Source organism: Orbicella faveolata, unplaced genomic scaffold (assembly GCF_042242905.1).
Source record: "Orbicella faveolata isolate gen_17 unplaced genomic scaffold, um_ofav_v1 contig_47, whole genome shotgun sequence".
NCBI lineage: Eukaryota > Metazoa > Cnidaria > Anthozoa > Scleractinia > Merulinidae > Orbicella > Orbicella faveolata.
The window spans coordinates 12,735,001-12,750,000 of record NW_028301577.1 but is presented as its reverse complement, the minus strand read 5'-3'; the positions used below and the strand labels follow the sequence as shown (position 1 = coordinate 12,750,000).

Here is a 15,000-nt window from a genome sequence, read left to right as displayed (position 1 = left end):
TTCACACTGAAAGTAAACATACCGTAACACATTTTAAGACAGACGATTTCACGTTGTACGAATATGCGATGATGTTTGGCAGATCAGTTGAAGAATCAGTGAAAATGATTGCAAGTGGGCAGCAGCGTACTACAAACATCCAAATTTATATTACAAACTGCCAACATCACATACATTTTTCTTACCTAGCATTAAAATTCCAAAGCACGGTCTCACAGAAGATAACCAGAAACGAAAAAGTTGAAATGAGGGCGTGGGTTAAGATGCGTGCTAAATCCGTCAGACAACGAAATGAAAGAAGGGATGACACAATGGGCACGGAGTGCACTTTGCCTCTGAACTTATATGAAACTAAAACGGTCTTGAAAACCGTCAATTTGAATTCACTGAAAGGCGCAGAAAGAGTTCCAAGAGAAAGCAATGAGCCGCCCAATTCAAATAAGGATGCCAGTTCACCACCAGAGTCTCCTAAAAACGAACAGGTAGACAGTTTAGTGCGAGTGACAGTGACAGTGACAGTGACAGTGACAATGACAGTGACAGTGATAGTGACAGTGACAGTGACAGTGACAGCGACAGCGAAAGTGACAGCGACAGTGACAGTGACAGTGACAGCGACAGCGACAGCGACAGTGATAGTGACAGTGACAGCGACAGTGACAGTGACAGTGACAGTGACAGTGACAGAGACAGCGACAATGACAATGACAATGACAGTGACAGTGACAGTGACTGTGACACTGACAGTGACTGTAAAGAACATGAGAGGAAGACAGCGCTCTCTTCAATTCAGGAACCTAACTCATCCTAAGTTGACAAGAATAACAGCTGAATAGTCATCCCTTCAATTTATCCCGATCAGTGTTTGTCCATCACCTGGCGGATACCGGTAACATCGAGGTGCCTGAATCTTCTTGTACGCCTTTACTACTGCAAGAAACAGAGGAAAATTTAGGCCTAAGTGATGCAATATCGGTTTTATTTGGAAACAAAAATAAGAGATTAAGAATATATCACAAACAACGGTGATAAACATTGTATTCCAACACGTTTTCTCGGGACCGGAGAGGGTCTTAAAGCAGTCCAGTTCTCTGGTCGAGTTGTTCGAAAGGTGGATAACGCTATCCACGGGATAAATCACTATCCAGCGGATAGTTTGGTTTGTTTTGTTAACACTTATCCAATGTTTTTTGACAAGGGAGTAAAAATCGGGAGGTTCTGTTTCACCGCCGATAAGTTACAGCTCCAGAAGAAAAGAAGAATTCTGGTTTCTACTAAATTGGGCGTTGTAGTTTTGCCTGCGTCTTATTGCGCCACTTTGATACCTTCTCACACAGAGCTAAATTAAAGCCTCTCCCAGGCGCAGGGCGCAGCGTGAAAAAAGGCGCGCAAAGGCAAAGCTCCTAGCACCAAGCCCCTCTCTTTTTTTGGCTCGCTGTTTCTCGCCCTTAGCGCCAACTAACTGAACGCCCGGAAGAGGCTAACAGAGTCCTTTTTTCCATTAAAGGACTTGTGTTACGGTTTTATCAAACGTAGCAAAACAACAGGGCAATTCCAGGACAAAGCTTAAGATATTTCAACCTTTAACATGGCCACTGACAGAAGACCATGTCTCCTGCCACCTAGAAACTCACCAAAAAATGGAGGATACATGCACGCGCATCTAATATGGTGAGTTGAATGAAACTGTGACTGGAGCTTCGCGTGCTGCAAGCTACGTTGGCTACCTTGATACCGTGATGATCGCCGGGAAACAGTTTTGTGGTATACGACGATACCGTAGAAGATGCTTCAGCTAACTTACAAGGTATAGGGATATATAGTAGTATAGTTGCCTGGAACTCGCGGTTTAGATGGCAATGCAGCCGAGTAGTGATTATGAGTACATTCTGATCGGGCGAATGGAAGCTCCAACAGGGCAGGGAGAAGGGTTGGGGCTGAATCACAAGGAACATGGGGGGAGGAAGGGGGGAACGGGGGGAGTGGAGGCGACATTACATCTGTACAGCTCCAGAAATGATCCCGGGACCACAATGATCCCGTCTAAATGATTTATTATCCCGCTGCAACTGATGGCATCCCACCACAAATAGTCCCGCTCAAAGAAAGAAAATTGGAATGGCATGGATCGGGGATTGGATAGGGGAATGATGTGAAACCGAGTGAGAACCAATTTTTGCGTCTTCTGATATTTTCTTGCGCTTTTTGCGGATTCCATTCTCACGGAGTTGCAATGCAAAGCAAAATTGTTCTACACTGTCTCAACGGACATCACCATTTATATCCAATGTTCTTGTTTTAGCGCAGGTTTTGTTAATTCATTATTTACACTTAATATTATACAGATTATATTTTAATTTTCTTTGTTTTTATTCATTTACATATATCTACGTATTTGAAAATTTTATAATGACTTATTAGGCAGCGTGCACACTACGCTGAAGGAACTTGAAAACGCAGCTTTATTTCTACGGTCAGGCCTACCGTCCATACTAATCCGTCACGAAAACGAACGCTCTTCAAACCGGAGGAAATGAAAACGCCGGTTTTTCTTATGGACTGTAAACATTTTGAAAGGGGAGTTTTTCGAAAATGATGGCGTCACGATAATCATGTGATTTTCCTGCCAGTTTTCCTCAAACACAAATCCAAATTGACCGGTAAAATTCCTCCGGCGTAGTGTTAGCCTGCGTCGCAGACGGAAATTCCGGGTAGCCCTCGGAAGGTTGGGTGAGGTGAGCGACGCAGGTTAGCGGAGGGAAAACATTAGATGCGTTTTCAGAGTGAAACCTCCGTTTTCAAATTCCTCCAACGTAGTGTGGATAGGGCCTTATGGTTGTTTGTATAGCTTCAGAAAAAAAGTTCATGTCATTTCTTCTGTTGTTATCATATGCGGCGCTCTGCACGGATCACAACGGGCAAGTACGGACGGAACATTGACTTTTTTTTCTTTTTGTTTTCTCTGTAAAAAACAGAATTAGAAGGCGTCTAAATATAGCGAAGAAACATTCTAGAGCGTGTGACATGTTGACCCCAGCATCCTGAGATATTTATAAAGAAGTCATTCAAATTGTGGACTTCGGAATGTGGCCAGATCATATAACGCTTCACTAGGCACATTTTGTAAGACTTTTCGAACTTTCAGTTTCGTTTGCTTACCATTTGGGATCAGAGTGTTACCAAACGCGGGGAGTAAAACACAGAATTCCTGAGATGTTCTTAGATTTCATACAGGACGATCGTAAGTATATAACGTACGTGTCTCACTTTTTTTGTAAACTTTGTAAATTACGTTTTGCTTAGTGTATTCAGTTAACCGTGACGCGAATTGAAACAATTCAAGTGTGGCGAGGAGTGTCGGTCGCTATTATAATCCGATGGATGAGTGCTTTGTGATCAGAACGAGAAATTCGAAATCTTTGAATTCTAGTAGATTGCCGTATTGGAATTTGATTTCCACTTCTAAAGGTAGTTTGGCCAGAAAATTGCCATCTGTAGGCTTTGGCAATTCACCTTTTCGGCGTTAAATTTCACGTGTAGTTTCACGTGACTTATGATGTAAACAAACCGGGAAAGTTCGGACATTCTAGTCAAGCACGCATTGCTAGTGTACGAAGTTTTCAACTTCGTCAACTTCCTGTCACTACTAATATATATTTCTCTCTGCTTCAAGTCTTTGAACGTAGAATAATTTCAGCTTCAAAATGGCAGAAAAAAAGAATAAAAGCGACTTCAACGCCATGAATGTGGCAGAAGCGTAAAAGATATTTGCTGAGGAGCGTGGAGTTTCAGTAAGCGAATATTTGAAAACTTCGCTCGTGGAAATCGCTTCCGCAGTCGAAAGAATGGTTGTGCCAGTGGATCGAAACTTCGAAAAAGATCAAACCACTGATGCTGACAAATTACTAATTCATGACATGCTAATTCCTAAGCCATTTTCCCTGAAGACCGTGAACAACTTCAACTCGTCGCCCCCGTTTGGGTTGTGCGGCATTTTTAATTATTTGATTTACCACTCAACCGATCACGACAAGCAGGGACTCGCCGCTTACAAGTCATTTGAAGATTATCGCTTATTCGCTGATGGTTACGTGGAATCTTTACTAACTACTCAGTTGAATCAAGAGGGTGTTCATGTCTATGTGGCCAAAGTGCGACCTTTGAAGGAAAGGAGCACTACGATCTCTAGTTTATTCTCGAGGGTAGAGGTACAAACCGAGGTAGCGTTCTTCAGGCACGATGCTAGTGTAAAGGTGGTAGAGATGGGGGATACAAGCACATTGCGGCCGCCATGTACTTGTTCGTCAGTCTTTCTGTTGTTTTGGGACTCGATCGATTCAGCAAACTCGTCGGTTCGCTCTTCCGGTTCGAATTTCTCAGGGGCAACCAACGACCGTTTTCTCTCAAATGCAGTTTAACGCTGTCTTAGGCTATCTGGAGTACTTTTAAAGCTCTATACCATGCACGATTTAGGAAGATTGTCATTACCACATAAAGTTTGTGATCACATCACATATCACAATTCTATAGAGACCTAATTCGCAACACCGTGCGTAGATCTTTCCATGTATGCGCTTGCCCCTATGTAACCGAGTAACTGCACCAAAGGACTGGGGTCGGGAATGATATTGGAACCTACAGCCCCCAGGAAGGTATTCACAAAGTGTCAATATTGTTTTACAGGAAATCACAACTCATCACAGGGCATCACAGGGCATCACAAGGCATCACAGGGCATCACAGGGCATCACAAGTCATCACAAGTCATCACAAGTCATCACAAGTCATCACAGGGCATCACAGGGCATCACAAGTCATCACAAGTCATCACAAGGCATCTCAGTCAAGGCATCACAAGTCATCACACGGCATCACAAGGCATCACAAGGCATCACAAGTCATCACAGGGCATCACAAGGCGTCTGAAGGCATCGCACGGCATCACAAGGCATCAAAAGGCATCTCAAGGCATCACAAGGCATCACTAGGCATCACACGGCATCACAAGGCATCACAAGGCATCACAAGGCATCACAAGGCATCACACGGCATCACACGGCATCACACGGCATCACAAGGCATCACAAGGCGTCACAAGGCATCACTAGGCATCACACGGCATCACAAGGCATTAGAAGGCGTCACAAAGCGTCACAAGGCATCACTAGGCATCACACGGCATCACAAGGCGTCACAAGGCATCACTAGGTATCACACGGCATCACAAGGCATCACAAGGCATCACAAGGCATCACAAGGCATCACAAGGCATCACAAGGCATCACACGGCATCACAAGGCATCACACGGCATCACAAGGCATCACACGGCATCACAAGGCATCACAAGGCATCACAAGGCATCACAAGGCATCACTAGGCATCACACGGCATCACAAGGCATCACAAGGCATCACAAGGCATCACAAGGCATCACTAGGCATCACACGGCATCACACGGCATCACACGGCATCACACGGCATCACAAGGCATCACAAGGCATCACAAGGCATCACAAGGCATCACAAGGCATCACTAGGCATCACACGGCATCACAAGGCATCACAAGGCATCACAAGGCATCACAAGGCATCACACGGTATCACAAGGCATAACAAGGCATAATGAATACCAAAAAAGTAAATAAATAAATGAATAAATAAATTAGTAAATAAAGCTAAATCAAATATATAGGTTGTAAGAACTCCAGGGCGGTGATGTGTCGTGTCGAAAATAATTTAGATACTTTTAGTGCATATACCAGAATCAAAAGTATATTTCACTAAATTGCAATTTTTTTTCTAATAATGGCCGTTTTCTAAACGCTGGCTTGTTTTTTGGACCCAGTGGAAGCTGCTTTCGCTAGAACTTAACAGGGTGCTATATACGAGGAGCAATAGAGAGGAAAGGTTATTTTTCCTGTACTATAGGTGATTTGATAGACTTCAAGCAGTCCTTTTGTCTAACTTAGACCCTCGAGCTTGATTTGAGAAAACGTGCGATAGTAAAATTCCCTGTCTTGTCATTCCACGAACTTCTATATCCATTGGGAATTATTCAACTGTTTGCAATTAATTTAAACTCAATGTGGTGACTAACAAAGTCTGTGGAAAGGATTTGGAACGAATTGTGAAATTCAACGAAATTATTACAATAAATGATAACAAATAATTATATGTTAAAAAATTAATATATCTTTCAATTACCTTGAGTACATTTATTTTCAAACTTCGTATATTGTGGAATATGGAGGATAGCTTTCCTAAACGATCGTACAAAGAGGGTCTTAAGGGGGTTTACTGTTAGCCCTAAAACGGGGGAATAATTATTTATGGTAAAACAGTCAAATTATTTGCTCTGGATTTCAATGCGTGATAGTTGACGAGGGCGCATAATTTTCGAGCTCATTATCTAATTATTTAATAGACGGAAACACGATTTAAAACCAATCAGCGCGCGTATTTTTTTTAGCCTATTTTCTAAAAGAGATGTACAAACAGGGGCTAAGAAGTAGAGTTTTAAGAATAAGGTACGGAATAATACCCAGTGTAGTCCCGGTACTATCCTTTCCTAGCAAAGTATAGAAGTTGAATCCAAGCAGAAGGAGGGATCGGACAGGATAGCTTGATATATACGTACGCTAAGTGTAAACCAATGTTAAACACTTCTTAACTTTTTCCCAAAGGATTAAAGTGTCTGGGAATTTTCGAGGAGCCTGGAAACATTTCATAGTACTTTTCCAACACCTGTACTTTAATAATACCGATGTTCATCAAGTGATGCTACAATTACGGTTTTTCACAAATGCCCAATCATTGGTAAACAAGTTGCGATCATTCTTTTTACAAAACAGGTTAGCATAGCAACACTTTCAACCTGTGCAAAATCCCCTTAACTTCAGTTTGAAGTTGTAACTCAAAAACGACCACCGTGACTCTGTTTTATTTAGAAATTGTAATAAGCATGATAAAATGCAACGTTTTGAATAGTTTGAAACTGACATGATGTATCCATCATAAATTGCCCTTGCCAGAAGACGAAAAAGGACAATCCTTTCCTTTATTCTCCATTAACTCGTTGGCAGACTTTTTGTTTTAATGAAACAATGTTTTACATTTGCCTTGATGACGTGCAAGCATTACGTTTAACAAAGTAGAATCTAAGGCAAAGTAAAAGTGAAGTTCTTGTTGTTGCATCGAACAAAATGATGCGCAGACAGTCACAAATCCCTGGGTCACACACGTAAAAGTACAGTATAGTGCCCAGTTCTCGGCCACAAAAAACGTAAACTTGTATTTCTTACCTTGGAGTAGCCGTAAGGACTTAAAATTTCACGCAAACCCATGTAGAGCTATCGACTGCTCAACGCTGTTTTCTCCCGAGTAATAACGAAAATGGAGGCTCCGTTCGTTGGCCCAGTTATCGGCCAGCGGGCCCAGTTCTCGGCCACATGAGTGAACGCGATTCCTCAGAATAAACAACGCTTTATTACCATTTTTTGTTGTTAAATCACTTATAAGGCTTGTGTTTTGATATTTCGATCACAAATTATCCTTAAAGAGCTTTGTTTCATGTTAGAAAAGGAAGTTTTTTGCACACCTAGTTTTTAGATGAAGAGCTGTCAAGCGAGGCTAAAAGAGAGTTGGGTATTAAAAACGGGGTTAAGTCAGAGCTCATAGTTTTCGGCATGCCACCCAATTACAACTTCATTTTTACAACTGACTTGACACGAATACTCCACACAAAACTATGAGCGCTTATAGTGTTGAAGGCGAGCAGGGTGGCCGAGAATAGGCAAATACGCAAAAGTACGAAGGAAATATTGAGAAGTGCATTTAGGTCAAAGAATTAAACAGGCCAGGAAAAGTTTATATTTAACAGATAGCTTTATCACTCGACATCCTTTATGCCAAGAATTGGCTCATTTGGGCTTTTTAGACGGACAAAATATAAACTTGAATTAAACCATGTAATTCGAGTAGCCGTAGACAAACACGTTTTCGGGGAAACCAAATTCACCTACCTTCGCGTCACCTCGAAGTGCTCACAGAAAAACTCGGCAGGACGAAACAAAACTCGTCAGAACGGAAGACAAGGAACCATGCTACCTTTGTAAACAATTGCTTTTCGTTCAGATTCATTTGTAGCGCGCAAAATAAACGCTGAACAAAAACTGGCCGAAAACTGGGCGCGGTTGAGAACTGTGCCTCACACTGTACATTACCGGTTCAGTCAAAAAGGGGCTGTTACTTGCAGGTGGCTAAAAAATACTCACACTTACAGTGATTCGCAGTCGTTTTGGAAAAAGCGGATGTGTAATATTAAAATAAAAATTCCGTGTATGTATGTTACTAACTACCCAAATAGACAGGACAGTTACATTCGAAGTAAAACAGAAACTAGCCCCGTTTTGGTTCCAGTTTCTTTTTACATCAAGTCTCTAATGTTACATTGTACACTCAATGAAAAGTACTACTTGTCACGTTATGTCAAATGTAATAAGATTTTATATTAAGACATGATTGATCATCGCAGTTATACACACAACGTGAGCAGTTGTGAAATAAGGCCTGAAAAAAATTCAGGCCTGAACGGGATTCGAACCCATGATCTCTAAGTTGTGTGTATAACTGCGATGATCAATCGAGTTTTCATATCATTCTCTGCAGTTCAAATATATGAACTTTCATATGTTCGTTTGAAAGATTTTATATTGTAGTCCATTGGTAATCTTCAGCGAACAGCTACTTTCGAGCGCGCTGCTACTGATTTGCTATTTTCGGGTGGGCCGTTATTTTCGGAATTCTAGGGTAAATCACAACTGGAGGATTGGCACAATACTGGTTTTAAAACTCGACTCAGATTTGTTAGGCACGCGCTGGACCGCGCAATAGGTTTTGCCAAATCGATGTTTTTGAAGTAATATATAGTAGTATCCACATGTGTTAGATGCAGCTAAAAAAGCCATTAATAAAATGGCCAACGGTCCGTCCCTCGTCAAAAGCTCTGGATATGTAGCCCCGCAAAAGTTTAAGAAGGGTACTCTAGATCCGGGTGTTGTGCTGTTTCTTGTGGGATTTTGTGGGCGGTTGAAGTTTGGGTAATAGAATAGGCTTTTAGGCAGCACCGCTGGTTTGATAAAAAAAGAGCTGATAACAATGAACTTCAGTAAGCATTAAATAAGCACAGTCGAAATTCCCTGTTGCGGACACCTTCGTGTATTGAAAAATGTAGAACGGGAGGAATGCCGGATTCCCGTTAGGCGGCCACTAACAGGAAAAAGAAGAAGTGCTCTGGATTGGGAACATTGTTTTTTCATTGGTTGGATGCGTGCTGTTTCTTGGAAACCTAATCTTATTTAAGAAATACGATATTCCTACTTCAGTCCTAGCTTATTTGGACATTAATTTTCAACGAAGCAACCCAATGATGGTTCCTACAGTGGAAGCATTCGTAAACGGACACCCTTGGCCTCGGGACGCGAAAAAGCTTTCGGTAACTGGAGCTGGATGGCTGCTTAGGAGAATTGTTCTATAAAGCGGCCACTAGAACTGCAAGGGAAAGATAGCTACCTAAGGGAACTTGCCCAGTCTACAGTTAACATTTAGAATATAAAATTCCCGTAAAATTATTTATTTATTGACTTTTGTTTTATTCTCCTGTCCAATACCGAGATAATGGCGATAAATGCATGTACACATGTCTGTGTACTTCAAGGGGTGTGGCACTTCCTTATATTAACTATGGAGAATATGCTTTTGAGCTGTTTGGGTAAATAGGGTCTCGATTTCGTCCTTTCTGTTCATAACTAGGTCATCTTTTGTGCCCTTTAGTCTTGATTTGGGTATGTTTTTTTAAGAAGCTTCTTTAAATCATTATCAATAGGACCATCAAAATAAGTCCTTCATAAATTATTATGTGAGTCAGCTCACACAATTGAAAGATCCAAATTGTGCCCCCATAATGGTCCCCGGTTAATTAAAAGAATAACTTAGCTTATCCTCTAACGAGAATGTCTCTATACAGTTGAATGGCAATGGTTGTATGCCAATCAGAGCGCCGATACAGTGGTCATTGTTCTTAACGATGTGCAGTTGTTCACTTAGTTAAGGTCAATAACACAGCTTCGACTGTATTAACATGATTGTTACGCGGTTTACGAGGCGTTGTCATGTTTCACGGGTACCCAACAATAAGGGCCAAGTCGCACTAAGGAGAAAACTGTTTATTTTTGTCAGAAGTCTGTCATCACAATGGAAAGCCAAGTGCGACCGGTTTGTTCGCCAAAGGACAAAATTTGGTCGCCCACGGACAAACTTCAAAGACGCCGTCGACCGTGCTAACTTTTCCAGACAAATGTTTAGTCACCGGCCTATTTCATTCTGGATTTGTCTGGGACAATTCCCAAATTGCCCTCTAGTGCTACTTGGCCCTAATAGATGTTTTAGTTATCGTACTGGACCCCTACCACAAGAGCAAACAAAGCCCGGAACAATCTTAAGTGACTAAGTGTATAAATCATTGCTTATGCGCAAGGAGAATCAAAGCCCGACTGGCGCCAGAGGTCATTTTGAGCGCAGCGAGAAAAACTATTCTGCAACAGAAAGTGTGACAAACAAGAGCGCCACCGTTTCGGGTTAGGTCAGTTCTTCCTTTTATTTTTGGCTGGAAACGTACGCCAGCTTTCATCAATTAAATAATCATAGCACGTGAAACTAATGTGGTGCATGCAAAGTTCACATGGATTGTGACAGCGAAACAAATTTAACTCAAGAATTCAAACCAATTAACATTTTAAAGTTATCAAAATCCTGCGTGATAACTGATCAAGTTTTGATCAAGGAGAGAGACAGTTCCTCTCGGTATTAACTGTAGAACGCTCGTAGTAGTAATCACATTATACCGGCCAAGAGGTTATTTCTCGATAGACTTCTTGACACGGTGCACGTGGGTCCACACAACCGAGACCTCGGTCAAGTGTCAACATATGTCTACCTTCCCACTTAGAGAATGAACTCCTGAAAAATAACATCCCTAGAAATCTTAAAAAAATTCTTTGCTCTTTAAGAAAATTATTCTACACCTGAAAGTTTCGACTAAAAGAATCGCTAAACTTTTTCGGGCCAATTCTTTTGCCCATTTTTACACGCAGCTTTCTCCAGTTACCCATTCTTCGTTTTACTTATTAATAGCTAGCTATGGAAGAAATAATTTTGGAGGGAAAAATAAAAGGCTTAAGATTATATGGCTACCAAAGGTCACTTTCACAGTGTGATACTAATGGGGTGTATACAAAGTTCACAAGGATCGTGTCCTTATGTGGCCTTCCGGAAATGAACGTCACATGGGCATGTTTGGCCAATAGCGTTTTTAGGATAAATTTCCAGGAAAAAGGAGAGGTTTAAGATCACGTGGCTACCAAAGGTCACTTTCACAGTGTGATACTACGATTCATGGGAACATTGTATATACCATTGCCCTTATATGGCCTCCCACAAATGAACGTCACATGGGCATGTTTGGCCAATAGCTTTCCGGGAAACATTTTGGAGGGAAAATCGAAGCTTATTATAAATAATTTACGCCGCGACCAAAAGGTCACTTTCACTGGAAGACTACTCGGACTGACTGAGGTTTTCTCTTCGTAAGCCTATTCCTTCAATTTGATCTTTCTTTTCCACGTATTACTGTACATATTGTCGTATATAGTACTACTTATATTCCTTGCTGTACATATTCATATTCCAAGTATTACTTTGTACATAAGCTTATTATTGTTATTACTGTACGGCCCGAGTGTACAGTCGTCGACCAGTCGCTTCGAAGTCATCTTTCAATTGAACCTAATATACGTTTCTTCAAGTGAGGTAAGCTTTGTTCATCTGTAACGTAAAAACCGTAATTTTATTCAATGTAACAGAGAGGCGTCAAATGTTGGAATTCATAATATACGTTTGTGAAACTGAAATGTCGGCGCGCCGAATGCCCGCGCGCGATTGTACAACTTTGGCGGGAAATGGAAAAAAACATTATTCTACCTTGTGCAGAATATTTGATGTAAGAAGTAATGCATTAATTTAAATGAAGTAAGGTTTACTGCGATATGTCGCGATTTAAAGGCATAAACTTTCGTATTGTACGCTTTTATTATAGGTGCCAAGCTTGACTTCTCATTCACGATCGATCAATAGCTAGTACAAGGTGTCAAGGTGAGATAATAGATGTACAACTTTCGGACAGCTCTGGTTCCGGACACATTTTAGATTCAAAGTTTCCCTTTCGAAATTTATCCGTAAACGGAGGTTCGCGGGCGGGGGTTGGTGAAACAGAACAATCAGTCAATCCTGGAAAGCCATCTTTTATTTCATTTGTCCGATGTAGAAAATAACGAAACGTCGAGTCTTCAGTGTCGGCAAGTAGGATTGTCCGAATTTGGGCAAAAGACAGTAACGAGCTGTATTTTGTTATTTCCCCGTCTCAAATCGTAAGGAAATGTTGTTGACACGTTGATTTGCGCCAAAATTGTCCGTAGACCTCAAATGTAGCAGATCACACCCTCCGTCACTAACCTCCTCGAATTCAGAAATCTTTTGCATATTAATTTAAAAACATCTGAAGCAATGGTGATCCTTTTAAAATGAATACATTGAAACCTTTTTTAAACGGACCCCATATTAAGCCGACACCCATCAATAAGTGGACACCTGCTTGAGTCCAGAAATTTTCTTCCCATATTTACTGCCAAATAAACCTGCATAATATATTAGAACCTGTTTAGAGTGGACATCAGGTCTTGAGCGGACTATAGCTAATTTCTCAATGGTGTCCGCTTATTAAGTTTCATTGTACACGTTTTGCTGTCCATGCAGATGAGCCCACCAGAATTTGTCATTAACGAGCGAACCATGGGAATCATGGGAAAAGATAGCAATGGCAACAGGAAATATTACGAGAAAGCTAGTTTCTCGATAACTCTGCTAAAGCACGTTGATGCTGGAGGGCAAGACAGTGGTTTCCTCTGTCTTGTCAAGTGCTCCATCACTGGCCAAGACAGGTAAAACAATATTATATTTGGATATCAATACCCATACCCTTTTCTTTAAATCCTGTCTCTCTTGAAGCAAGGGGGTGCCTGCATATTTCAAGCATATTGCATGGGTAGGTGCCTTAATTTCCTTAAAATCTCCTTAATTAATGAAGTTTTAATATTCATGTAAAAATTCTATCGATTCTTGCTGTGTATAATTGCTGGTGTATATTTCTCACAAAGTGGATGAGTATTTCTATTGGATTTGTTACCAAGTTTTATTATGATTGTTTCTTTTATTTTGGTTTGATTTAAGGTCTTAATACAATTAGGATATTTGCAGGGGGAGAGGGAGCCTTATGCAATAAGAGCCTTAGCGGTTGAAGTTTACATTCAGTACTATGCTTCTTGCTCTTGGATTTCAAAAATTAATTATTCAATATTATATTTTATTTAATTAGGATTTTCCTATATCACCTTAATACTAGAAACTTTATTTTGTAGGTCTAATTTTTATTACAAAAGGTAGCCTGTAATTTGTAAAATATCACTTGAACAGTAATTGACTGAATGCTTAACTCTGAAAACATTTTGTCCAATTGACAAGTCTGCCAGCTTATATAGATCATATCACTATGCTAAGTTGTCTACTCCGGTATTTGTTTTTTAGTGGCCAATTCATTTTTCCTTTTTCCAGAAAATGCTTCTTTCGAACTAACAAAGTTCTGAATGGCGGGGTTGGTAAATTTATCGAGGAACTAAACCAATCATGCAATGCTGGTGTGTTGATGTGTGAGTTTGACTCAACACAATTCCGAATGTTCTTAAGGGACATCATGAAGTCATACTTTCGGTAAGTAATTTAGAAGTTCTATCACTTATTGTGGGTCTATCATCTGATAGGGCATAGTGAAATGATCGGTTGAATCCATTAAGTAGTGAGATTTGCCCCTGACAAATAAAATTAGTTTTACACAGTCTGTTGAAGACTTCATTTGAGGTTACTGCAAACTCAACATTCTTAAATATTTGAAGGTAGTACTAAGATTTTCATTCTAAAACATATAATTATATGAAAACCAGAAATTTGACAGACCACCAATGTATCACACCTTGCATGTTGTATTCAAAAAATTTGGATGTTTATCAGCCTAGCTACCTGATCTTCATCTACATGAACAAAACTCAAAGGAATATGACTATATTTACTATACAAAATGGCAAGGTATGCAGATTACCATGGATATGACATAATATTTATTACTTGGTTGTCGCATTGACAACAATAGATCTAAGGTTCATCAAAGATACTCACCTAGTTATATATAATTATCACATTCCATCATCGAATACATATATTCTCGACAGAAACTGTGAAAATGAAAACAGGCGTCAAACTTATAAGGCAGCCAAATTAATTGGAAGACAAGAAGGGTCAGAAGTCTGGATATTAGACGAGAACACCCAAATAGATGGAAAGGGGGAAATTGTACCAGAAGAAGACCAGGAGTTTGTCTGGATAGATGACCTCTTTGATGACAAAGTCAAGACTCAAGAGGTCATCTATCCATTCAAAACTGACATACTCAACGATGTTTTGTGGGCATTGAAGGAGACCCTGCACACCAATTTCATGGCATCCCTTGTAGCTGTGGGTAAGTTTGATAAATGAATTGTGATAAGTAGTGCATTTTAATTAAAAATTGAGACACAGTGCTGATGACATTTGTGTGGTGGGCACCCCTTCCTGTACCTTAATTTTCTGTTCAAAACCTTTATAGATGGCACAGGGGAGTTGAATTATGTTAGGAACTTAGAGTGTTTAAAACAAAAATACATGAAATATTAAAACAGCTAACCCTATCTATATACCAGCTTGGTATAATGTATGCTGTCACAAAAAAGATTTACACCCACTCCAAAAGAAACTTAAAAGGTTCCAGTCTGCTGGCCACAGAACTACCATACTAACAG

General features: G+C 40.4%; 2 protein-coding genes, 1 long non-coding RNA gene and 1 pseudogene across 4 annotated transcripts in view; 3 read left to right on the top strand and 1 right to left on the bottom strand.

The window, feature by feature from the left end:
- The first annotated feature begins 2,540 nt into the window (after positions 1–2,540).
- On the top strand, positions 2,541–6,707 carry LOC149097217 (uncharacterized). 2 transcript variants are annotated; one of them, XR_016204251.1, is made up of 2 exons: positions 2,541–3,241; positions 4,684–4,901. XR_016204251.1 is itself a non-coding variant. In XM_089279904.1 (2 exons), the coding sequence occupies exons 1-2, from the start codon at positions 3,214–3,216 to the stop codon at positions 5,612–5,614; spliced, it is 972 nt and encodes a 323-aa protein (XP_089136030.1). In that variant the 5' UTR covers positions 2,996–3,213; the 3' UTR covers positions 5,615–6,707. The 2 variants fall into 2 exon arrangements, 1 of the variants encoding a protein (XP_089136030.1); XM_089279904.1 differs by having other exon boundaries at positions 2,996–3,254; positions 4,684–6,707.
- LOC149097218 (uncharacterized) lies at positions 3,267–4,677 on the top strand (annotated as a pseudogene).
- Positions 6,708–10,636: 3,929 nt separating the features above from the next.
- Positions 10,637–14,687, bottom strand: LOC149097216 (uncharacterized). Its single transcript, XR_016204129.1, has 2 exons — positions 14,609–14,687; positions 10,637–14,554 (listed from the first exon to the last, which is right to left on the bottom strand). It is a non-coding gene; the product is annotated as an uncharacterized LOC149097216 (long non-coding RNA).
- Positions 12,863–15,000, top strand: part of LOC110066181 (uncharacterized) — a 10,349-nt gene continuing 8,211 nt past the window's right edge. Inside the window, exons 1-3 of the mRNA XM_089279399.1 lie at positions 12,863–13,053; positions 13,724–13,879; positions 14,395–14,681. Coding sequence (XP_089135525.1) covers positions 12,863–13,053; positions 13,724–13,879; positions 14,395–14,681 — 634 coding nt within the window. The remainder of the gene's footprint in view (positions 13,054–13,723; positions 13,880–14,394; positions 14,682–15,000) is intronic.